Here is a 26,836-nt window from a genome sequence, read left to right on the forward strand (position 1 = left end):
AAAGGTAAGATGGTCGTTTAGAGTAAGTCCTAGATGAAATTTAGATTGTAAAAATAAAAAATTTCATTAAATATAAATGACATATTTGGCTGTAACTCTCCTGTATATATTTCTTTATGAATTTATATAATTCTGTGTTTATTTCAGCATTAAGTTATTTTTTGTTCATTTATTTCTGTAATTATTAATTGGTTTATTCCTCTATTTACATTTCAGTCTGTTATCCCTTCATAGAACAGAGGGGGGGATTCATTACACAAGATACAAGTGGTGTGATACTGTAACTTACAAACACCTGGCAGGTGTAAAGCAATGGTTCCACTGGGGCTCGAACCCAGGACCTTCTGCGTGTAAAGCAGACGTGATAACCGCTACACTATGGAACCATATGATCTTCAAATTTGATAACATGTAATGTAATAAAGGAATAGTAAGAGAAACATACAGAAGTAAAAGAAAGTGCAGATGGGAAAGAAGTTCATACCAGCGGTGATGTCACCTCAGGGTGTTTTATATTATATAACCACTTAATCTTCATTCAGTTTTTTAAAACAACATGTCAGGTTCAGTTGACACAAAAACGCGTCCCTTGGGAGCTTGACGTAATATTTTCATGTTAAATCAACCGTTTTGAGTTAATTTAACTAAAATGTATGAAGCTGATTTCACTTAATTAGTTCAAGGCCAATTAAAAACACGATCTTTGTGCACTTAACATATTTTCTTCAATAGAAGTTCAGTAGAATTAAGAAATGGCTGTAAATATGTGCACTCAATGTTTTTATGTTCATATGACAGAGGATTTAATGCTCAAACAACAAAAAAGCTATGTTAAACTGACATTAAATTCCTGAGGTCATATCACAGTGAGAGGAGCCAGTCTGCATGACGGTTTTTACTTTTGATACTTATTACACTTCTGTACTTTTACTTAAGCAACATTTTGAATTCAGGACTTCTACTTGTAACGGAGTAATTTCAGACTTCAGTATTTCTACTTTCACGTCACTGACTTCTTCACGTCGCTCTAAATAACAGCGATGTCTTCAGAGAAACAGAAGTGGAATGAAACTGAGACCAAAAAAAAAAAAGTTGATAGAGAGAGAAAGCTGTCCCATGCAGGCCAGGACAGCTGACAGCTGGGTTCAGCAGGGGTCAGGGGTCGGGGATTGGCAGCAGTGGGGGAGTGAAGTGGAATCTAAAACAACAGGAAGACACACACACACACACACACACACAGACTGACACACTGACACACACACATATCCGGGAGAGGAGGCGAGCGTGGGCCTCTGGCCGGATCTGTGGTGTGACAGACAGTTGACTAAAACTTCATCAGTGTGGTGTGAACGCTTCCTCCCACATATCTGTGTGTGTGTGTGTGTGTGTGTGTGTGTGTGTGTGTGTGTGTGTGTGTACCACTATCTTTATTAGGACCAGTTTCAGACCTTGGACAGTGACCACATTTTAGTAACGTGAGAAAATTTTAGAATAAGAAAACAAAAAAGAAAACCAAACTTATTTTGAGGTTAAATTTGAAATGTCTGGTGACGACTCTGTGATTAAAACTATAATATATAAAGACAGCTCCCAAACCTCGACCTGCTTTTATTCCTGTTTCAAAGGTAACATGATCACCTTGCTCTTTATGCAGAGTGCTCACTACAGGTGATGGTTATTTAAAGGCCATTTCCTTCTGTATGCATTAGTTTGGATGCTACAGTTGCATAAAAGCCATGATATGGACCCTGGTGCGTCATGCCACACACTGCCTCCCACTGGCCAGGTGTTGTAAGTGCAGCACAAATCTCTAAAAACCAAGATGGCCGACAGAACACAAAAAAAATGTTGAGCAGCTCAGGAGTTGATCACCAACCCTACTACAATAGGAGACAATTACAGGTAATTAACATTTGTTTTATTCATCTAAAAAGTTATACAGTTGTTAAGATTTTTCATGTTGGGAGGAAATTAAATTAATCATCTGTCCACTAGGTGGACATCATGCAGCACTGGCGATATTTTAACTACCATTACTGCAACCTTGTACCTACCTTGCAATTTTTGTGAGAAAAAATATGTCGACATGATTTTGGTATTTTTGTAGAAAACATTCATAGAAAAATATACATAGGTAAGTTAAGAGGAAGGAGCGAAATGAGGGAGGGGGGTACAAGATAAATTTTAATAGTTTCATATATTGCATCTTTTCTTTTATCGGTTTACATTTCTTAAGTTTAAAACTTAAACGCATGCTGTCACCCAAATGGACATGTAAAAAAACTCCTTAAAAAATGAATGTTTAAAAAAAAAATGAACTTCAAATTTTTGTTTTTCGTGACTGAAAAGGAATATAAACACTTAGGAAAAACATCATGACTGAAGTAGTCGTAATCCATGCATGAAAGGGCGAGAGTCAGTCCTAAATATCTATGTAATTGTAAAAATTAAAACATATTAAATATAAATGAGATTTATGGCTGTAACTCTCTTGTATGTATTTGTTAACAAATTTAACTATTTCCCTGTGTGTTTATTTCAGCATTAACTTATTCTTTGTAATTATTTTTTGGTTCACTCCTAAATTGAAATGTACTATGTCACTCAGTTCTTCCTATATAGAATGGAAGGACAAGTCATTATGCAAGGTACACCTGAAATACTCCTCTAACCTACATACACCTGGCAGGTGTAAAGCAATGGTTCCACTGGGGCTCGAACCCAGGACCTTCTGCGTGTAAAGCAGACGTGATAACCGCTACACTATGGAACCATATATATATACCACCAAGTTAACATTTAGAACAATAAATTAATATTAAGTGAAAATTGCAGAAGTAACAGAAAAGGGCGTGCAAGCATGAAATTAGTTCATACCAGTGGTGACGTCACCTCCAGGTGTTATATTTTGTTCAACCACTCCGTCACTTTAACCTCCATTCATGTGTTGTAAAACTAAACCAGCCTGGGTGAAATATTGTGTGAAGAGATCCCAGCTCACACTGACACTGACACAGACACACACATATGTGTTGGACACATTATTACACACAGACTCCGTTCCATAGTGTGTGCCGTGCTGCCCTCCAGTGGACAGGACGAGTCCTTACAAGGGATTTGTATAGAAGAAAATATTAGTGATACAAAGGCAGTGGTGGAAGAAGTACTCAGATCCTTTACTTTAGTAAGAGTAGAAATACAGCACTCTAAAAGACTTTGTTGACATTAAAAGTCCTGAATAAATACTGTTACTTTAAGCTCAATTTACTCAAAGTATTCTAAACTATTCTGGTTCTGTTGCTGAATGCATGTAAGAGCATTTTAATGTTGTAGTTTCTCAATGTGGAGCCAATTTAAGATACTAATCTACTGGGTAGATTAGTAGAATTATACTGCATAATATCATAAAAGTATATATTTTTTTAATGTGAAATGTAACTAAGTGTTAAATACATGTAGTGACATACAAAGTACAGCATTCACCCTCTGAGATGTAAAGTAGTAAAGTACAATCCCAACACCAAAAAAGCTGGGATGCTGTGTAAAATGTAAATGCAATGATTTGCAATTCCTTTTAAACCTTCAATGCAGTACAGAGACGTTAAATTTAATGTTCAGTGTTTTGTTTTCCTTGGGAATATACACTCATTGTGAATTTGATTCCTGCAACACATTACAGAGAAGTTGGGACAGGAGCAAGCACAACATAGAGGGTCACATTAATAAAATTAATAAGTTGTCCAAAAAAACTGTCTGAAAGACATTATTAAAATGTCCAAAAGAATGTTGATAAAATAACCGAAAAAGTGTTTAAAAATATCCGGAAAAATCTCAGAAAAAAAGTTAATAAAATGTCTGAAAAAAATGTTAATAAAACGTCTGAAAACATGTTGATAAAATGTCAACAAAGTTACAACAGCATCATAAAATAATTGAAAAATATTTAGAGCTAACAAAACAAAAACTGTTTGGGTAAATACACATTTTTACAGTCATAAGGATCAGTATATCTGCTGTCCAGTCCAGTCTTTTTGAGTCCTGTATAGAGTCCATTTTTCCCATTTTCTTTCTAGTTGTGAGTCTTGTTGTCTCAGTATGTGTCAGTTTCTCTGTTAAAAAGATTTCTTCCACAGTTGTTTGCCATTGGTCCTTCGTTGGTGGTGTTTCTTTACCCTTGTTCCTGGTGATAGCTTTCTATTTTGCTAGCAGCAATATTTTGATCAAATATTTATAACTAACAATAACATTTTCTTCAGAAAATGTACATAGATAAAGCACCAAACAACTTTTAGGAACCTCATATCCTGGTATGAATCAGCAATGAACTTAACTGGGGGGACTCCAATGAACAGGGCTCGTGGCACTGGAACACTTGATTGAGAGGGACTCCTCTAAAATTATTGGATTATTGGATTTCATCATGACAAAAAATAAAGAAATCAGTCTGGAACTCAGAAAGAAGATAGTGGATGCTGTACTGCCAGTTCTTAGCATTTCACAGTGTCTAGAACAATTGTACAAAGCACAATGAGACGTATTCTGTTGGAAAATAGTCAACAACAATCCCCAGCAGAATCCACACTAAATGTTTGTGTACGTTCAAATGAGAAAATGTACGTATGCCATGAAGTATTCTGATTGATAAAAACATGCGTGCATCTGCCAGGAAGCAAATTTATTTTTTAAATCCCAAATCAACTTGGAAATGTCCACACGTGGACTCAGCCTCATATCCCGCCCTCTACACACCTACATTCAATCATAAATACTGACCAGTATTTGATTTGAGATTTAAGGTGCCGAAACTTTTGCAATCAAAAAGTGCTTATGGAAAAGTTTTGAGCTCCACTATTAAATCAGCAGAGTCCTTAGCCACCTCTGTTGGCCAGTCTTGAGTTTCAGTATGTACAATATGATGTAGATGCAAAATAACATGAAACAGTGAGTGATTTCTGTCGCTAAAGCCAAATGCAGCAGTAATGACCAGTCATGACACATCTACTGTATGCCGGCTCTTCTCCTCCTGACTCAGCTCTGGATTCTATTCTGGTAACATGAGACTGAGAGGGTTCTTATGTTCTCATGGCATAGATCTGCTTTTCTTCAACAGGGTTTGAACATGTGTTGTGTAGATACATGGAATACAAGTTGCACAAACAAATAACACTGCTGCATTTCAGTGTTATGAACAATCTGGCTTCAGTTCACCACCTCACCATCTTGGTCACCGATTTCCCGTCTTCAAAGTGTACTTACACATGGGTCAGAGTTTGCCTAAATTTACCCACATTACCTTGTTTTTCTTTATAAATCCCAATTTATGCTTAGAAAGTGGCATATGCACTTTTCAAGCCCTTTTTGTGCATACACAGTGGGTATAAATAAGGGCCCCAGATCTCTGCTAAGATTGATTGTTGCTGAGCAACACATTGTCACTCTGACCTCGTCACATATTGACGTTTGGGTCATGGACTTTCTATGTCCACATACGACCAGCAAGGTATCCTGGGTGCATTGGTTGTTGACTCTCTGGGACGCCGTGTCAACTTCATCCTGTTACATGCACTATGTCGGTACAACACTGTGTATTGACGTTTTTTTGCCATCAACAAACACACGTGGTTAGGTTTAGGAAAAAAGAACAGGGTTTGGCTTTAGAATCTTACAGGGTGCCGTAAGTCACTGCCCAAGCACTGGATTTGATTGGGCTCTGCTGAACTGGCCTCTTCTGGACTTGATGTTTCAAGGAGGACTGTTGTAAGGACTCTTCATCGTGATGGGCTTCGAGGTCATCCTCCAAGAAAACTCACACAGCTGCACATCGAAGCCAGGCTGAAATTTGCCCGTGAACATTTGAAACATGGGTGTGAGTTTTGGAAGTCTGTACTCTGGTCTGATGAGACTAAACTTGAGCTGTTCGGGCACATGAATGTTGCTTTTGTCTGGCGAAGGAAGGACAAAGCCTTTTACCCTAAGATCTCAGTTGCCACAGTAAAACATGCTGGTGGGACCATAATGCTGTGGGGCTGTTTTGCTGCTTCAAGCATAGAGAGAGAGCAGAGAACCTTGTTCAGGTGCATGGCATTGTGGAGAAAGAAGATTATGTTGACAGTTTGAAGGATAAGAAGAGAAGAAGAAATCTGCTGCCAGTCTAACTTCAAGTCGACGCTGGGTCTTCCAGCAAGACAGTGACCCAAAGTGTACATTCAGGGTGGTCCAGGACACCAAAATCAAGGTCCTGGAGTGGCCCTCTCAGAGCCCAGATCTCAATCCTATTGAGAATCTGTGGCGGGAGCTCAAGGTTAATGTCCTTGCTCAAAAACCACACAGTTTGGATGAGCTGGAATAATATGCCATGGGGGGACAGGCTGAGATCCCTCAAGAGACATGTGCCACCCTATTCAGGAACTACCATAAGAGGCTGCTGCCAGTTGTGAGTCAGAAAGGTTACAGGATCTGAAGGAAACATACAAATTGTCATCCAGCTCCCTTTTTCTATATCTACAATTAAGTTCTGCTATACAGGCTGTAAATATCTTGAGTGACAGCCAACTTGTTATTCATCCAATAATGAACTTAATTAGGAAACTATCTGGATTAGCTTGAGGACATGTTTCTTTAATTTAAAATAATTTGTTAGAGCACACACACTTCAATAAGAATTATAGCAATTTGGAATAATTTGGAGAATGTTTCCCGTTCCTCACAAAACTTAAATTATGAATTAACGAGCCTGATTTTCATATTACAAACTTATTTGACACTAAAGCAGTGTTATATGATGAGTATATCTACTTCTCCCAACTGTGTGATTTGAATCAATCGAGGACTTTCTTACATTTCATGAGAGAGTGTCCATGGGTTAAAAGTTTCTGGGAGCAAATAATAAAATGTCCATCTGAAATGTTGGGTGTTAAGATTGACTGCTCTCCAGCATGTATGCTGCTTAATGATGATTCAGGGCAGCACTTTAACCACACTCAAAGGGGCAGCTATGGCTATCAGCATGCATTTTCAGCTGAGCAAAAAAAAAAATTATCCAGCTGATTTTTACTCAACTCATCCACAGCCAGGTCAAAACCATGTGTGATCATTCTCAGGGTCCACTTTTCTGACCGAATTTCTGTGCAGTACAGACCGACAAGTTGATCAAGCGAGTCAACACCACCCATTGCTTCATTGTATAGCTTGACCACCTCTGGATGGGACACCTTCAAAAATCAGGCCTGCTTTTTGTCCCACTGCTGCACTTTATCCATTCTGCTGACATCATCAAAGTTGGAGGCCATGACAACTGGTCTATAGTCAAACCATTTGACCAGTGCCACCTTTTGTTTGCCTGATGAAGGTCTAGTACCGAAACGTCGTGAATTAATTATTTATTGCAAGTTAGACAGTGTGCGGGAGTCCTTTTGCAACTTTTTGGTCTTCTCTCTCCAACGCACCTGTCTTTTTTAATAGATGTGCGAAGTGTTTCCTTTGCTCTAAACCAGTGCCACCTTACCATCATAGCTTACAACTTCATCACAGTTTCCTTGCGGCTTTTTAGCCATGTCTTTGTCAGACTGTAGAGGAGGCCTGGCAAAGCAACAGACCCTTGATGCCCCAGCAGTATGAATTCTCCTCTCAGCCAGCAGCTCCAGAAGATTGTAAGTTGTGAAATAATTGTCAAAGTACAACTTGTGGTTGGCCTCTGTGATTCGCTGGCTGATTTGGTACACCACTCCAGCTCCAAGTCCCAGCTGCTTCTGACACTGTCCTGATATCTCCATTTTAGCTCCTTGGTGCAGCAGGAAATCATAGGCCATGCCTTTTTCCCCACACAGGAAGTATATTTTTACCTCCCAAGGGTGTGGCTTGCCTTTGATGTATTGCTTGACAGATAAAGATCCACAAAATGGCACCATTTGTTTGTCAACACAAAGGTTTTCCTCTAGTGGAAGCTCCAAGCATCTTCTGTGTGTGGCATTGTAGAGAGGACGTACCTTGAAAAACACATCACTGTTCTCTGCTGGCTTCTCCAAATTATTGACCAAATGCAAATGTGACTGGAGCTGGAAGAATCTGTCACGGGACATGGTGTTTTGAAAAATACCAATGTCCATCTCAGCTTCCCAGTACATGCAGACTCTTGGCATTTTCATCACTCCCATAGCAAGTTGGAGACCAGCTAGGGTTCTGATTTCTCCCAAACTAGTCATTTTGAAACCTAGTGTGCCACTTTGCATGGCATAAATGTTGGTGCTGTCGGTCATCAGATCAAAGATCTCATATACTGTTTTGAAGTATTCATAGGAGCTCATGGGATGTCTGTCATAAATCAGAGGATTCTCAAAGGAAGTATCAATGACTGTTGTGAATGTCCTATGACGCCACTTAATCTCTTCCTCCCTGGTTACTGTCATCTCCTCCTGATCCTCTGTCACTACACGGCCTTAGATCTCTTCTGTCTCAACCTCAGCTGCCACCTCAAATCTTCTGGCATGCATGGAACCTCTCCACTGTACCTCTCCCTATCCAATAACAAAGCAATCACATTTTAACTCATTTTCCATATTCTCACTCTTGTACTCTTGTGCATTTGCTGCAATTTAGAGCTTAAATATAAGGCATGAAAAAAAAGTAAACCTTGTACTATGAATTAACAATAGTCTTTACTTCTAAACTCACCATCTATCTCATTCCTGTTCTCATCTGCCTCATTTCCTGAATCCAAGCCATCAAGATCGGATAACTGTCCATTTAAAAGGTGTTCAAGGAAGTCTGTGACTTTATACTGTACATACAATATACACAATAATCACAGTTTAGCTATGGAATGCTTACAGGTATTTTGTTTCTTTGCACAGTGACACCAAATATGTTGTGCAACACCTCTGATACCATAGTGTTCACATTTCTGAGGAAGGAGGGAATGATCAGTTGTGTCAAACGCTTTACATAAATCAATAAATACACCCACAGTGTGCTGTTTTTTTAATCTACTGCTGTTGCTATATTTTTTACAAATCCATTACTGCTAAAGACGTTGATCGATCACTCTTACACCTCACTCAGTAACTCATATTTCTCATCAAAGTTGTCCAGTCTGTTTATAGTTGAACTGCTTCTAAAATACTTTAAAAACTATTCATAAACACTTTTGGTCATTTCCATGGAAACATTCAGGGTTTTGTTTAATTTCATAAAGGGAGCTATTCATTTTGACCTTTACTATCCATTACATGGTGTTTTCAGGCTCCAGCAGTCCTGATAATATTCAGCCCTGAAGCAAGACCCTACCTCCGTATATTTACACAACACATATTCAAAGCCTGTTGAAGAAAAGCAGGTCTACGCCATGAGAACACAAGAACCCTTTCAGTCTCATGTTACCAGAATAGAAACCAGAGCTGAGTCACAAGGAGAAGAGCCGGCATAGATGTGTCATGACTACTGCTGCGTTTGGCGACAGAAATCACTCACTGTTTCATGTTATTTTGCATCTACATCATATTTTACATACTGAAACTCAAGACTGGCCGATAGAGGTGGCTAAGGACTCTGCTGATTCAATAGTGGAGCTCAAAACTTTAAAGTAGGGGTGGTGGAAGTTCTCAGATCCTTTACGAAAGTAAAAGAACATAATGCCGCACTGTAAATAGTCTTATACAAGTAAAAGTCCTGCATTGAAAATGTTACATAAGTAAAAGTATGTCAGTGTAATCAGGAAAACTTCAAGTATTAAAAGTAGAAAAATATCCCCATGACTGTTGTAATGTATGTATTAATGTTGAGTAGCTACAATTACTGTTGTAGTTGGCTGAGGTTGAACTGATATTATGATTAAAGGGGCCACACCTTTGTTGTATGTGTTTAAAGCCCTGATATGAAACATGTTGACACTTTCAATGATTTAGCCACTACAATAAAGGCTGTTTAATACCTCCTTCCTCGTTTTCTATCCTTTTGGAGTGTCTGGATTGCCTTCCTGTGTATACTGATATTCGGATTATATTCATTATAGGTTAATCTGCCACTATTTTCTCCATTAATTGATTGATTGTTCAGTTTGTAAAAATTAGTGAGAAATGGCCTCACAGTGACTCAGAGCCTAAAGTGACACCTTCACAGAGTAAGTTTTGTCCAACCAACAGTCCAAAACTCAACATTATTATGTATAAATTACAACTATTGAAATAATTAAAGCAAATCTTAATTTGTAAAGTAACTAAAGCTGTTAAGTAATTGTAGTAAAATAAGAAGTACAGGATTTGCCTCTAAGATGTGATGAAGTATAGCATGAAAAGATACTCAAGTAAAGTACAGGTACCTCAGATTTGTACATAGTTACAATCCACCACAGCTTTTATAGTCATGATTTTTGTCTAGTTATTTTATTAATTTTTTATTGTATATTACTGAATTGTTTAACTTTATGATCTATGAATACGTTGCTGCTTGTTATCTTTAAACTGTGTCTTGTGGCGTGTCCTTGAGTGCTTTGAAAGGTGCCTAGAAATAAAATGCATTATTATTATTATTATTATTATTACTAGTAGTAGTAGCAGTAGTAGTAGTATTAAAGTACTCACTGTCAGGAAAAACAGGCGTGTTATTATATGTAAAGTTATCAAATGGTTAATACTGATTGATCAGTGTGTGAGCAGCATTTCACTGTTTTCACTAGTTTTAACTACTTTACATACAGTTTGTTAGTTCAGGTCAGTGATTACAAAGAGGGGCTGGACAGCCTCAGTACTTCCCTTTTCACAGTGAAATGTTGTGTTTTTACTCCACTACATTTATTGGATACCTGAAGTTACTTTACAGAGTCATATTAATAATACTAAATATAATAAACATACATTATAATGAATTATTATAGATTAAATCAAGACTTTCTTAATGCCGGGGTATGGCATTACCCTGGCATTAAGTATTTAAATGACTTTAAATACTTGGCAGTATTTAAAGTCATTTAAATTAGCTCCACTTTCACAAGTCTGGTCTCACTCCAGTTGTCAAAATCCGGCGCTTGGGCAGTGACTTGTGGCATCAGTAACCAACGAAAAAGCAGTCCGTTAACGTTGGCATGATACGTAACCGGTTGCCGTTATACTTTAACGGTGCCTAGCAACATCAGGGGAAATGCAGCGGGACAAGGACGAAAGTTAAAGCAGCAACAGTTCAACTCGGGCAGGCAGGAGGGGAGATGGATAGGTCCAACAAACACCAGGAGGGGTGGTGTTCGCATCCCGTAAGATTGTAAAGCCAAACCCTTTTTCCTAAATCTAACTACGTGTGTTTGTTGTTGAAGGAAAAACACGCTGATTCCCGGTATTGTACCAACATAGTGCTTTTATTTTGAAAGAGACTGTATGCAAACTGTACATTTCCTGTGAAAACAGAAGTTTATTTTGAAAACAGACAATGCATGTAACAGGCTGAAGTTGACACAGCGTCCCAGAACGTCAATAACCAACACACCCAGGGTTCCTTGGATGTCATATGTGGACGTGGAAAGTCCATGACCAAATGTAGACATGTGACGAGGTCACAGTGAGGATGTCTTCACCAACTGTAACTTTCATTCATTCAACTTGACTTTAACTCAGAAATACATTAAGGTAGAAACCTCATTTATAATAAAGACAAGTAAAAAGAAAAGTTCATAGCTATCAAGGACACATTTAAGAAACTTAGATAAAAAGAGCAATAAAAGAAAGAATAATACAAAGCCAGTTTAATGAAACAATAAAACCTTAACAATAACTAAAGTAGTTCAAATTAAACAAATGAGACTGAAACAAGAACAGCTGGAAATAAATGAGACTGGATGAAATTACATTTTTGATCTGCCCAAAGAATGAAAATGAGAAAAGCTTCAGACTGTTCTGCATGTTATTCTGCAGGTGCACACTCCGAACTAATTGCCCAGGGCCCCAATAGGGAGGCCCTTAAAAAGCCCAGAATGAAAGTTTGGTTTTGTTTGCAGTTATTTTTTTCTAAGAAATTAGTGCCATAACTAAATTAAAATTGAGTAATATATCAGTTAAAAAGTTAAAAGACTGAACTTTGTGTAAGTCCTCTGAGTTGTCGCTCCACCCTTAAATGTGCAAAATTGTTAAGTCTGCCCCGGCACTATAAGTTTATTTACACAGAGATGGCGCTATAGAGCCGCTACGAAGTCCCTTTTTTATTCCTGCTTAGCATTTTTACACAGAACCAAACACCGGCAGTATCATGACGCTCCAATGTGTGATTTCAGACAGCATGCTGGTGTTGTGGAATCAAAAGAAAAGTCGGCCTCTAGTGTGACATATAACATAAGCGTCAGCAGCACTTTATAAACAATAACAATGACATTAACATGGCAATAACTATGATTTACTGTCTCTATTACATGGCGGCTGATCTCGTCGTCTGCTCAGAGGGTAAGGAGCTCATGGACCTTATTGTTTTCCCAATTTGTGGAGCTGCTGTTCTTCCTCTTTGAGTTAGTTGCTAACTGCTAACAGCTACTTTTAAAATCTCCAGCGGTGGGTTGCACACATAACATGTTGCCAAAATGTTACACCAGTGCCGCCATGATCCCGTCCTGCTGGCTGTTCTGTTTATACAGACATCGTTTCGACACTGTTACTACCTTCCATGGTGGCTTAAAAGCGAGACAACTCTGTCCCCTCATTCTACGATCGTACTGTACATACAAAACAGCGAGGCAGCATAATGGCACAATTTTCCCGCCTTCAACAGGCAGTGTAAAAGAGACTGTTGTGTCAAAACACAGCTAGAGCTGAGTGAGTGAGTGACTGCTACTGGAGGACCAACCTATGCCGTCATGTCTTTCACCAAGAAAAAGACATTTGGGTTCTAATAAAAGAAAAGAAAGAGAGAAAGAAAGCAAACTGACTGTAAATAAATTAATTATGTGTATATACATCTTCTTGTTCCAATGCATTGTTCTGCTGGGAAACCTGGTTCTGGCATTCATGTGGATACCACCTGGCATGTTCCACTCACTCAAACACCGCTGCAGACCAAGTACCCCCCCCCCCACACACACACCTGCAGTTATGTCTGCAGTGTGGCATGGTGCATTATCCTGCTGGTGGGCCACTGCCATCGGGGGTACTTGGTCTGCAACGGTGTTTGAGTGGGTGGAACATGTCAGGTGGTATCCACATGAATACCACAGCCAAAGGTTTCACAATATACATATGTACAGGCCCGGTTCTCGACTGCTGTGAATGAGGGCAGTGAGAGATGTTGGTTGGTCATGGTTAATACAGGTGGTCTTTATGTTTGTGAGCTATAAGGGGCACTGTTTTAAGTTTTTTTTTTTTTAATTCTGAGGACATTCAAGGCTTATCATGGACCCCATACCACCCCATAAACAAGATCTATTTTGATGCTGTTTTATGCACTTTGGCGCCTTATTTACATTTAAAGAGCATTAAATCATTGTTAATTTAAATGTGTACCTCAAAAAGTGTCATTTCCTTTCTAGATTAGTTGTCAAATTGTAAATGTAAAAACACTAGTGTTAGTTTTGAGTAGAAACAGAGTCATAACTGCCATCATTAAACATTTACTGACGAGAGTTGTACTTATGCTAACAGTGGTGGAATGTAACTAAGTACATTTACTCAAGTACTGCAGTACAAATTTGAGGTACTTGTAGCCTACTTTAGTTTTCCCATTTTATGCAAGTTTAATGTACTTTTTACTGCACTGCATTTATCTGACAGCTTTAGTTACTTTGAAAATTCAGAGTACTAAAACAAAATATAAATCAACTAATAAATGATGGTGTATTAATAAACTATACCAGCAGTATATAAAGTGATTACAATGAGCTACACCTGCACCAGCTGCAACATTAAAGTTCTATCTATGTATCTGTCCAATTTAATTCAATCAATAGAACTTTATTCATCCCAAAGGAAATTATTGTGCCAGAGAAAGCTTCAAATTACAGTAACAATTTAACAATGACACAACCAGTAACTACGAGTTGGTTCCCCAGGTCAGGGTCACTGGGCCCAGTTTTAAAAACAATAGGATATTAAATATCTGGCAGAATATACAACATAAGAAGTGTTTAAGGAGCAAAAGCAAAAAACAGTGACTCACAGAGTAACAATAGAAGTCAGGTCAGTACAAGAGTAACTGAAAATGAACTAAAATGGTGGAAAAATCAGTTAACATAAACAATGTTATATTGTATATGATGTAACAATGAGAGCTGGTATTGCACATGAATTGAGAAAATGATATTGCACTACACTGACAAGTGATCATGATACTGAAAAGTAGTAATTTACATCATAATAGAGTAATAGATTGTATTATAATATGATGTTACTATTGAGACTTGGAGAAGTTGTATTAATGACTTATTAACAGGAGTTTTGGTGTCACTGTGGTGTGACATGTCTCAGAGGACTCGTGTCTTCTGTGCTGAGACTTTAGGTTTCTTTATTAGGGTCAGACTCAAACACAAGTTTTGACTTTGACGCTACGTCAAATGAAACCTGCTGTGATGCAGCAGTGGAAACTCCTGTGGGCGGAAACTCACGCTGACTAACCGGCTCCCGGCTGCTCTACATGAGAATGAAACCACGTTAATGGTCATAATGACGCCGGTTCACCGGGAGATGCGCGCTGCCGCCGGTCCGTGGCGCTGTTCTGCGCTGCGTAAAACCCCGCAGCACGCGAGGCCCTGTCCTGTCCTGTCTGCCTGTCTCTCCCTCCTGTCTGTCTCTACAGGTCTGTCTCTCTCTGTCTCACCAAACCCTCTCCTTCTGCTGAGATCGAGGCTGAAAGCAGAACGCATCCTGAATGTTCCGAGCCTCCTCCTCAGCTGAGGAAAAAAAAAAAAGACGGGGGAAAGTGAGGAGCTGATTTTGACCGAGAGGTTTCAGAAACCGTCAAATGTTCCCACGGACAGTCCTGCAGAGACTCGTGTGTGTGTGCTGTGGGCTCAACAGTGACCCAGCCGAGCTTTATTCTGCACTGGAGGAGGAAGAGGAGGAGGAGGAGGGTTTGCTGTGCTGCGGCCATGTCGATCATATCCGCCGTCTCCCATATCGCCTCCCGATGACAAGAGTGGAGTGTGTGTGTGAATGTGTGCGTAAAGGGGGGCAATTTCTTTTTACACATGAACCCCCCCTCTCCCCGCCCCCTGTCCTCACTGACACATCGTCCCCAAATCTCCAGATCTCACCTTTAACAATCAGACACACCACAGCAGAGCAAACCTCTCGCAGCTCAGCTCAGTCTCACCGGCCGAGCAGCTGCAGCTGTTTGCAGCTTCGTTTCTGGAAAAAAAAAAAACACCCCGTGTGTTTCTTTCTCTTCACATGCACAGAGTCAGTGACCAAACACCAGTATTGACGACGCTTTAAGTGCCATTAAATGTGTGTTTTAGGCGTGCGTTTGGCACACACACATACAGACACACACACATACAGAGGATGCCTCAGTCCCCCCTTGTCGTGGCACAAACGCTCATAAGACAGTGACTTTGGGAGGCTGAACATATAAAGACAATTGTTCCTGTCGTGGCATGAGGGATCCAGGACTGAGAGCAGCCTCCAGAGACCCCTCAGAGCCCCGCAGAGGTGCGCTGTGAGCCTCAGTCCCTCCGTGGCTGGGTGAACTTTATATCGAGCATATATTAACACTTTGTGGCCTGTTTTTTTTTCCTCCTCTAAGGCTGGAGGACTCCATTTTGAAGGGACCGGGTGTGCAGCCACAGACTACACAGCAACTCGGCTCAGGGAAGGAAACCCGTCTGTTTTTCCGGGTAGCCTGCTGCACCATTTTCACTGCTCCTCAGACGTGTTAGTGGAGGACATCTTTGAATTACTTCCATTTGTTTATTGTGTCGTGTCAGGGCGCATGTGTGCTGCCACAGGAGTGCGTGTCGGGGGGTTTGGTGGAGGAAGAAGATGCCAGTTTGTTTGGCACAAGTTTGGCATGTGACATGTCAGTGGTGTTGACAGCCTGCTTTGGGTTAATAATTGATGCTTGTAATTAAGGAGAGGGGCGGGGTGGGTTTTTGGAGGTGTCGTGTGGTTTGTCCGGTGCGTTTCTTCTCTTATCAGTGGCTGTCAGCTCAGATGTTGTTGTTTTTTTAATTTTTTTTTTTCTTGAAGAGAGATTCACGGCCCCTTCTGTGCTCCATGCTGTGGAGCGGCCGGGGAGGGAGGCAGTGGTGACGCCTGGCAGTGCGCACAGCAGAGAGAAGACTGACTTTGAAGGGGGCAGGCAGAGTGTGCGGGCAGGAAACAGCCATTCAACAGAGCACAGATCTATACACGGCGATTTATAAAGTTGTAGTTATCACAAAGCAGAAGGGGGAGTGTCGCTGGAGGAGCTCAACACGCCTGAATCTGTGTTCCCGGGGCCGCTGGACCAAGCTTTAGCGCATGTAGAGAGGAGGAGGGAGGAGGAGGAGGAGGGAGGTGGAGGGGGCAGTGAGTGAGTACGTTTCAGAGGATCCAGGCCTAGTAGTATTGCCGCTGGGACTCTCCTCATCCGCTTTCAAAAAATTGGAAATTGGCACATTTAAACGCCAAAATGAGCAGGTTGAGGGTCACGGGCGCGGTGGCCGACACCGGAATGGTAAGATTCTCGCGACAGATCCCGTGTCATGTGGCGTTTTCTCCGTGATTTTGTTGTTTGATGCACACATAGCCTGCATCTGTCGGGGAGGGAAGCCTGTGAGAGTGTGTGTGTATTTATGAGTGTGTGTGTGTGTGTGTGTGTCTTTGCGCGTGTGTGTTGAACTTGTTTTGTGTCGTCTCGTGTTATTTGGCGTTTAGTGTCTCCGTCTCGTGCAGGCATGGAAGCCCAATGCAAGCCACGGCCGACACACTCATACACAACACACATGCAGTTGCACACACCTATGAACACGCGCGGTATGCACGCGCGCGCGCGCACGAACGGGTCCATTTTAATTCCAGTTGGTGGTTGCACCGCCGGCGCGGCTGATTTTTGACGCTGTAATTTATTACCTTTATTGTGTGTGTGTATGTGTGTGTGTGTGTGTGTGTGTGTGTGTTTATGCATGCGCGTGAGCTTACAGGCTGATGACCTTATCGGAGGCTACTTGATGTCATTTTCATCATATCGCGATAATTGTTTCCTTAAAGGCTGTACGGCGGGAGGCTGCGGTGTTTACTCAGGGTCGGTCCCCAGGAAAATGTCACGTTAGGTCGATCCGCTCGTCGCCAGTGAGTGTTTACGGTTTATTGTGACATCATGTGAAGGCAGATCATGCTGTGTGTTTCACGGATTTCATGTGTGAGCTGTGTCACTGTTAAACATATCTCATCAGCAGCTGCCGGATAACTTCACATAAGCTGCAGAGATGTTGTGACAGATTGTAGAAACATGCTGTGCAGGAAAACATGGACGTAGTGTCATTTGTTTCAGGAATGTTGTTGCAGGATTGTGGGAAATATTAGCAAATGAAACTCTCAGCTGAGCCTCAGTGTTGGGGAGAATCTGCAGATTATATTTAAAAGTCAGCCAAACTTTGATGTTCAGAATTTTTTGGTTCACACTTATAAGTTTCTATTTGTGTTTCAGGGAGGAACCATGCCAGCATGAGTGGGCCTTACCCAGGCCCTGGCAGGGAGACTCATCAGTCCAGCTGCCCTTTGACCCCTCGTCGCGACCTCTCCACCCACTCCTGCACCTCCAGACACCATGACCACAGGCTCGGGCTAACCATGTCTGCCACCGCCTCCTCCCTCAAGCATGCATCCGTCTATGGATTCTCACACAGGGACCACTCGTCCTCCTCTTCTTCCTCTTCATCCTCCTACAGTCCTCTCAGGAGGCTGCAGCACCTCACCACCATGGTGAGCCAGCCTGACCTGGTCCTGCCGGTGAGGGAGCCCGAGAGGAGCTGGGAGTGGGGGCTGAGTAAGAAGGAGAGGGGGAAGGGGATGGAGAGGGACTCCTGGGCTGACAGTGATTATTCTGGCACCCAGAACACCAACAGGGAGGAGAGCTTCAATAGCTCCTCAGCTGGACCAAAACAACCTGTGGTCCAAACTAAAAGTCGAGACATGCCAGCAGCCAATCGCAGCGACCCTGTTGTCTCAGAGAAAAAGAACGAAGGTTGTTTCTCCGGCCCGCCCAGCCCGGCCTTCTCTCTCGATAGCAACAGCCCCTTTGCTAACGGTTTCCTCCACTTTGAGTCCTCTTTGTTTGAGGATGATGACAATGATGAAGAGCGGGAGAAGGTGTCGCCTCTGGGAGGCTTGCAGGACAAACACGAGCAGGCGCGGAATGTTCTTCCGTCCACCCCTGGACACTTGAATTCGGACTCCAAGGATGCTCCCCTGTCATCCGCCAAGGTCATCACCCGGTCCCAGTCCTCAGGTCAGCGCAGGAGATACTGGGACGGCTCGGATGACGAGTGGGAGAGTGACACCGAGCTGTTCCTACTCGAGGATAGTCCCTCAAGGCATTCACTGGCAAGTTTTACCCTCATTACACCACGCAAACTTGTCACAAAAGAACAGCTTTACAGGTCAGTCAGCGCCAACAACACCTCTGTTAGACAGACAGCTGTCCTGATGCAGAGAGACAGTGAAACAGTGAAATTTCAAAATGGCGCTCATTCAAAGGCCTGAATAGAAAATATGTGGTATGGTGCTGGATTACACACAAACCCAGTGAATGAACACCAGCGCTGCCTTTCACCTGCTGTAACACAATATCAGTTCCTAGTGAATAATGGTCGGCTCAGGCGAAACACGGCTCCACAGCCGCAGCTCTGTCACTGATAAATATGGTTTCCTTCTTCTTACTAAGAACTAAAGGAAACCTTCAGCTTCTCCAGAGGTTTTCAAACTTTGAGGAGAGCTGAAGGAGCAGAGCGTGAGGCTTTATTGCGTAAGTAGGTGAAAGTGACAGGTGTGTGCAGGTGTTTTAGAATCTACAACAGGAAGGTGGTTATTGTGGATTGGACAGTGATTTGGCCTGTTACAGCTGCAGCAGCGGCTCCCACTTAAAGGGATACTTTGCCGAATTTAAACCAAAACAAATCAAAACAATGTGGGTAGTCTGTGTAAATGAACTGTGGTAAACTTCCCTGGATCTAACCAGCTCCCAGATCTCCCCACTCATTTCTCAGCTCAGATTTTCACTGGCTCCTGGGCTGTTGATCCACAGATTGTACTTTGCCATTTTTGTACCCCGCTGCCACAGACACAAAAGCCCCCTTTCCCACTGCACAACAAACCCTCCAACACCCTCTAACATCTGACTTTGTATGTAGTGGTAGGGTGAGGGTTCAGGAGCAACGTCACCAACTTCAAGGTGCACAAAGAAGGGAGATAAATCAAAGGTGTTGAAACTCCAGGAACACTTACAGTTTTTAGAACAACTTAATTGTGAAACTGACATAATTTGGCTGGTGGCCTTGTGCCTTGATGACCCTGATGAAGGTCGTGTTGGTCTTGTAATGAAGTTGCTCTAACTACTATGAGTGTTGCTGGAGTTTCATCGGCTTTTTTTGGGCAGTGATGGAAACACAACAACTCCTTTACTGTTGAGTTGCAGTGACCTGTCACCTCAAAATACCATCCGTCTGTGCCCGAGCAGCTCTTAAACATCGTCCCAATTAGTCTGCACTGAGTTTGAAAGAGAGACAGAATAAGTGGAGTAACCACCATAACATTTTCACCTGCTACTCATCTGCTGCGGAGCTGTGTACGCAGCTGTCGTCTACCGGCAATGGAAAAGTAGTCTATCGCCTATTTCAGCAGGTTTTCCTGTGTTTAAAAAAATGGCATAAACAGAAGTGTAAAAGGGCTAAAAGAGTAAAGTGGATTGAGCAAGAGAGCGGCCCGTCTGTCTCTTAAATTCAGACCAGACTGCGATCAAGCTGTAAAAATAGGCAGTGTGATCAAATATGAACCAAGACTGTCACTGCACTGCCTTTTTCTCGCCTAAAATGTTTTCAGAAACATATTTTAGTGCACTTTTTTGCTGTAATATGATCATTTGCGAACAGGAAGTGGGCGCTATTCTGTTTCCAGTATTGTAAAAACGGAGGCTGGAAATACTGAGATCAAACGGTAAAACTAAGCAGCACTAATCAAATATGAACCAAGATTCTGTCACTGAGTTGCCTTTTTCTTGCCTCAGACATTTCAGACACATGTTTTACGTCACTGTTTAACTGTAATACGAGATGGTTTGTCACCAGCTGGGCGCCATTGTGTCAAACAGACAGTGCAGTGCAGTGCATTCTGGTAGTTATAGCTTTTCGCGCTCTTGAGTAAAACCAAATGCCACAGCGATTTTCTTTTTTTCTCTGGTCATGTCACACCAATTTGAAAAGTATTTGCATCGTTGTACTGCAGAGACAGTTTTATGAAAAGACCGACTTTCCAGCAGTGAAATACTTCTTTAAAAACCCTTAGTGCCTGATTGCAAAAATCACACTCCAAAGTCAAAACTGAGTCGCATGTAAATGCGCACACACGATACATATTTTGTATTCGGTGGAACTTATGTCATTACCTCTGATGTCCATCATGAACAAATTTAAATAAATCCGATTAGAAATCATAGAGAAAAGACGCCCCTAATAACTCCAGAATGTGTCGAGAATCAGTACATTTTTAAGTTTTCCTCCGTTTTTAAGTCATCCAGTAATGATCGTCTGTACGTCCATGAGTACATTTGGCATACTTTTAAATGTCTTTTTGCTGAAATGTGAACAAATATTAGTGGAAAAACAGTGTGTTTAAGTTGTAAACTCCATACTACCTGTTTACAGCCCCAAAGCATTATGGGAACTGCAGTTCCAAAACTTAAAGCATGATTATCCCTCAAATACAAGTAAGACGAAGAATATTGACAGGAGTGACAAAATCCATTAATAGTAACTCTTTGTATGTTGCACTGTAGATATTGTTTGATAGTTTTAAGTCTTAAAACATTCCATCATCAGTTCTTATATTCTGGGAGCATGGACAGTCTCCTTTGTCTGTTCGCTGTCACAAGTTTTGCTTTTATTTCGCCGCCTGCCTTGGGGACATTTTCCTCCACAGAAAATGTTGGCACTGCTCAGGAGGTGACACTAACTAGTTTTACTTCTATTTATCAGTGTTTCAGCACAAATCGCCACTTATCATCTGAGAGACAGGTCAGTCAAATACAGCAAACATTTTGACTTGTCACTTTAGGAAAATCACCAGTGTCACTAATAACATTACCAGTGTCTGTGTTCTGTTTAAGTGTCCCAGTGAGTTCGTCATGATGCTGTGACAGTGAGCCAACATGCATAGTACCAGGACTGTGACACTGAAGCAGCTCAACAGAACTCGGCCATCACTTATTTCTTTATTTACACCTGTGACATATCAAAATCTCTGTTGTGAAAAAGGCCCATGGAGTCCTCAGAATGAGTCAGCCATAGCAACAAGATGAATAGAAACAACACTGAACTGTTTTCAGTGGTCATTTGACTAGTAGTATCGGCTCCGCAGCCTCTCTCCAGCGGCTCCCTTTGGCTTTGACAAAAAGTTATATGGGAGTTCTGGTGCGCTGAGCTGAACTGCCAATCGGAGTGATTTCATTCAGTGACAGACTCCACCGTCGCCACTGCTGATTCAGCATGTTGAATCGGCTGAAAAAAAGCGGACAAGGGCCAAGGATGCAGGACACACAGCAAAGACTAGGGAGGCTGTGTGCCACCAGCTTGGTGTGTCGGGGCCGCAACACCTCTACAGACTAGCTCTTCCCACACTTCCTGTTTTATTACTAAGCTCAGCTAATCATCCCCTGGCTGTCTTTATACTCGAGGCAGACATGAGAGTGATATTAACTTTCTCATCCAACTCTCTGCAAGAAAGCAAATTAGCAGTTTTCCCAAAATGTTGAACTATCCCTTTAAAACGCTCCGGCCAGGGTTACATCATAGCTGCAACCAGTATTAGCCCTCAGGCTGTTCCTGCTTCATGCCAGTCATAACTCAGGCCTGCTCATTTACCCGCCAGTCCACCCAACCTGCCGCTGTGAGCAGTAACTCCTGTTAACACAAAGGAAACAGTCGCCACCAGGTTGGAATGTTTCTCTTCTGTGGTTTGTGTTGGGGTTTGAAGACAAGACTAAAATTAGACCTCAGAAAAAGCCTGTTAAGAACACTGTTGGATCGAAGCTGAAGCCTTTGACCTATTATATAGTGTTACATGTGTAAAATATATATATTTGCTAAGATTTTATTTAGATTTCTCACTATATTCAGTACAACAAAACAAAAGCTTAAAATCTCAATGACAAAACAACACAACACAGGAAGTCAACACATACAACATCCATGGCCGACCCATCAAACAAGTGAGCTCACCCCCAGTATCTTCATGTCTGATCCACTAATATGAAATATATTAAACATAAATAAACATACATCATGTTTAATTCTTCAAAAACTGTTCACCTCGATCAAGTACCCCCCTCTTTTATCCTTCATCCACTGAAAAAAGATTCCACATCCACAAATGTTATAAAATATTAAATCTTGAACTACGTGCAGCAGAAAATGTTAAGCAAACAATCCTTTAGATTTTGTGTCTGCCTGTCCATTCAAGGTCCACATAGTTTAATACATACGGCGTCATCCTTGCGTTTGGCTGTGTCGTCAAGCTAGTTTGCTGTCTCTGTCAAGTAGACCGCGACCCACCAGTTGGTAACCATTGCTTTACAGCTGGGTACTCAATATCTTTAAAGTATCAACCAAAAAAATCCAATTCCATGTCGTATTGAAACTTTTCCAGCCAAACGTTACCTGCATTTGATTTTTTTTGTACCAGGTCTAGAAAAAAAATGACCGAACACCACAAGAATTCTTCAGTTTAACATGTTGGTGATTGGCTCACGACAGCAGCAGCTACGACCCAAATAGTCTGTGGTGTGATGAAGTCGAGCGCGGTGTGTTTACAGTTTGGCACTTTAGTGTGCCAAGAGTCCGCCAATGTTCCAATGTATGGCGATACGACACACCTGTGACATGTGGTAGCATTTTACACGTTAGTATCACTTTAAGGCTGCTGGTATTGGTATCGTGATTTTTTGAACAATACAAAGCTCGACTGTCCTTTGCTGTTTAGTCAGTTGAAAATAATGGATGAAAAGAAAGCCAATATTGGTTTATGAATGTTCACTTTTGAGAGATTGTAAACACACCAGTTCAGTCAAACGCCTAAAGAAGCCAAGACAAGTCATGCAAGATCCAAAACATCTTATAGTGTGTGTTCACATTAAATAAGATGCAAATTTTTGCATATATGGCCGCTAGTGTTTTTTGGAGCATTTTGCAACTCGCAGAAATTTGCCTTAAAGGTTGTGCTAGCTAACGAACTGGGGGAGCCAGCTAAATGCTAACTTGGTTTGCAGTGAAGTACAACTGATAGCTGAGTGTTAACATGGAGGCTCCATGCCCTGAGCCAGTGTGAACCAAGACGGTCACACTCTTTGTCATTTATCATACTGTCATGGCAGCGCATTACCACGTCACGCCTTCCATTGTTTACTTTCCACAATAAAAGACCAACTTAAAGAGCAACTCAACAAAACAGCTTAGCATGTAAAGTTATGGCTTTGCTCACTAATCTCTGAGTCTTTCTAGTCCGTATTTGTTTTTTCTCTGTACAGTACTGATTTTGAGTGTAGCTTTGGTCATGGACAGCAACATTGTTTCTCCTTCATTTCTGAATCTCTGTAACATCAGAAGAATCTCAGCCAGATCTCAACACTAATAGGCTTTCACGACACAGCGAAACAGATATCACATCTTAGTGTCAGTCACGTTCTGTGATTCACATCCATCACTTCGCCTGGTGGGAATTTGTGTCCATTCACGTCTTTGCATTGACTTTTTATGTAATCTTGCTGCCTGCTGCGTTTGGTATGAACACACCGAACGTACCTCTCAAGCCGGGCTCAGGCTGCTGGAGTTTTGGGCAGATTTTCCCTGATTTACCTCTCCAAAAATGGGAGAATAAATCTGGTCTCAGACTTTGGTCGGTGCCGATGTTTGGCCCAGATTATCTGGTAATATGAGAAGTTTACTGTTTGCAGGCTCATCAGGGTTGCCCTAATAATTTCAAATGATGTTACAATTTAAAATCTGGTTAGCTAGCATACAGCTGTTGTCCCATACTAATACTAACAGTTAAGATCTCACCTCCTGTTCTTGCTGACTAGACAACCCGTGTTGACATCTCCCCAACTTTTTTCTCGTCCAGACTCGTTTCGCTTTCTGCTGAAGTTTTCCTCACTGCAAAACATTGTTAAAATCGCACCACGCCAGTCCCTGTTTTGTTTACATCTGCTTCCCCATGAGATCACGTGATATTGGGGGCTACCTGTGGCTCAGGAGGTAGAGCGGGTCATCCACTAATTGGAAGATCAGAGGTTTGATCCCCAGGTCCTCCGTTCTACATGTCAAAGTATCCTCGGGCAAGATACTGAACCCCAAATTGCACCTGATGGCTGCTTCATAGGTGTGTGAGTGCATGTGAATGGTTGCTGAGTAGTAGGTGGCACCATGTATGCTAGCCTCAGCCACCGGTGTGTGAATGTGACAGGTGGTGTAAAAGTGCTTTGAGTGGTCAGAGGACTAGAGCAGCACTATACAAGTGCAGTCCTTTTATATTAGGTGTTGCATTCGGGCTCCCTCTGGAACAATAATCAGATTAGAGATAAAAACATCGATGAAGTTTCTCTTTATATGTGTGATGCACCCTGTTTTCACATTCAGTATTTTAGAACTCCTGCAGTCTGAGCCCGGCTGTACAGGTAAACAAATCCCTAGCAGTCTCATATTTTGGAGCTTCAAAGTAAGCATTAACTTTTATACGTTTTAGTGATTTGCACTATTTAAGTTACTTTGGCTGTTGTTCATGAATATAACATTAAGGATTTAAAATGCACAGTTTTGGAGGATCGGGCAGCCATGTATGATCGTCATCTCTGAATTGATGCCTTTGAAAGTAGAATACATGCACATTTAAATGCAGTGGGTGACAACAGATAATCAAATGAAACAACACCTGCAGCTCTGATACACAATGTTTGTAGAGAACACAAAACATGTCACTCATTTTCACTTGTCTGACTGCAGTGTTTTTTTTATTGTCATGTTGTCAACAGCCAAACAGCCTCAAGAAAAAGTCTTTGCCGCCTGTGAAGTTTGTGGAAGGTGAAGTTATTTGGGCAAAGTTCAACCGAAGACCATGGTGGCCCTGTAAGGTGACCGTTGACCCCGTACAGGGAATCTATCACCGAGTGAAAGGTGGGCCTGAGACACTGTTTACTTCATGAGATTACTCAGACTGGGGGTAGGCAACCTGCAGCTCTGGAGCCACATGTGACTCTTTAGCCCCTCTCCAGCGGCTCCCTTTGGCTTTGACAAAAAAAAATCATTTGGAAATAAATGTCGGCTAAGATGTTCATTTATCATTTTTGTAGGCCCAAACAAATAATGCACTAAATTAAAAAAAAGGTTTAAATACTTCATCAACTAAAATGTGCTTCAGATGTTTACAGCCTGGCGCCTTTTCCTTCTGTTTTTGCCAAACCTCAAGAGCGGCAGTTAGTCTTAAATCTTCCTAGCTAGGCTACCTATGATTCCAAATCCCAAAAATTGAATCATGTGTGAATAGCTTCATTTGATTTCACCACCAGCTCTGCAAATTTGAGTAGCCACCACATAGTAAAGCATATTAATGAATGCTCATTTAGACCTCAAAGTAATTTTAATTGACTAATTTAGATGTGATAGGCTGTGTTACCTTCATTATAAGGTTCAAATATATTTTGTGGCTCCAGACAAATTTTTTTATTACTATTATTTGTGGCCAAAAATGGCTCTTCACATAGTAAAGGTTGCTGACACTTGACTTAGACCAATGCACTGTGTAAGGGCTGTTTGCAATTGTGTGATGTGCTTTATGGATTGTTTTTGCAGTTAGTTGACATCTCCAGCTGGTAAAAGCTGAGCATTAATGGTGATTGATAATACATCAAAAAGCTGATGGATTATTTGAGATAATAGTTCAGTACATGATACAGGACACATGCTGAAAAACACATTCAAAATGCACAGTTATTGTGTCTTGAAATGTTCCATGTCCTACAGTTGCCATGCCAAATGCTGCATTAGATCAGGTCACCAAGCAAAGAAAAGTGTCACATTTCTTATGCTGCCATCAAAAACTACATTATATCTTCAACCCATGGATCCCCTTCATCACTCTCTGTTAATCATGTTATGTTGTACTGACATGCCCACTGTCCGCATCATACGGTCATGATATGTTTTTCCTTTGCAACCGTGGATGCCGATACATATTTAAAGGGACAGTTCACCACAAAATCAAAAATACACATTTTTCCTCTTACCTGTAGTGCTATTTATCAACCTGAATTATTTTGGTGTGAGTTGCAGAACGTTGGAGATATCAGCTGAAGAGATGTCCGCTTTCTATTAGGGCTGAGTCCGTGTACACGTTTACACGTGTACACTTGTTTGAGATCATAAACGGTTATGAAAAATTTGTACACAAAAAATGTGATACTAATTGTTGACTAACTGTGATAGACTGTGAATATGAAAAGAAATGGTGTGGGACTGGGTTTGGCAACAGATCAGTAGCCTACGTGCTCCATTCTATTAAAACGGCGCATTCGTTAAGGGGGTTGTTTGCCAGTGGGCTTCAATGAGTACCGCACACAATTTCGTGTCCTCTCACCTCAGATGCTGTGATTTGATGGCCCGGTACTCATTGTAGCCCACTCTTATAAGACCCAATAA

The 26,836-nt window shown here is 41.4% G+C and overlaps 1 protein-coding gene and 2 non-coding genes across 6 annotated transcripts in view; 1 reads left to right on the plus strand and 2 right to left on the minus strand.

Annotated features, from left to right (window-relative positions):
- Positions 1-313: 313 nt before the first annotated feature.
- Positions 314-386, minus strand: trnav-uac (transfer RNA valine (anticodon UAC)). Its single transcript has one exon. It is a non-coding gene; the product is annotated as a tRNA-Val (tRNA).
- A 2,314-nt stretch (positions 387-2,700) lies between these two features.
- On the minus strand, positions 2,701-2,773 carry trnav-uac (transfer RNA valine (anticodon UAC)). Its single transcript has one exon. It is a non-coding gene; the product is annotated as a tRNA-Val (tRNA).
- Positions 2,774-15,674: 12,901 nt separating this feature from the next.
- The window catches only part of nsd1b (nuclear receptor binding SET domain protein 1b), a 38,641-nt gene continuing 27,479 nt past the window's right edge, over positions 15,675-26,836 (plus strand). The window contains exons 1-3 of one of the 4 annotated variants that reach the window (XM_078172268.1): positions 15,675-15,793; positions 17,587-18,482; positions 25,174-25,315. In XM_078172268.1, the coding sequence (XP_078028394.1) occupies positions 17,604-18,482; positions 25,174-25,315 (1,021 nt within the window). In that variant the 5' untranslated portion in view covers positions 15,675-15,793; positions 17,587-17,603. Of the gene's footprint in view, positions 15,831-16,443; positions 16,615-17,147; positions 17,229-17,586; positions 18,483-25,173; positions 25,316-26,836 lie in introns of those variants that run through there. The other 3 variants (XM_078172270.1, XM_033641389.2, XM_078172269.1) reach the window with 3 other exon arrangements.

Source organism: Epinephelus lanceolatus, chromosome 11 (assembly GCF_041903045.1).
Source record: "Epinephelus lanceolatus isolate andai-2023 chromosome 11, ASM4190304v1, whole genome shotgun sequence".
Taxonomy (NCBI): Eukaryota; Metazoa; Chordata; class Actinopteri; order Perciformes; family Serranidae; genus Epinephelus; species Epinephelus lanceolatus.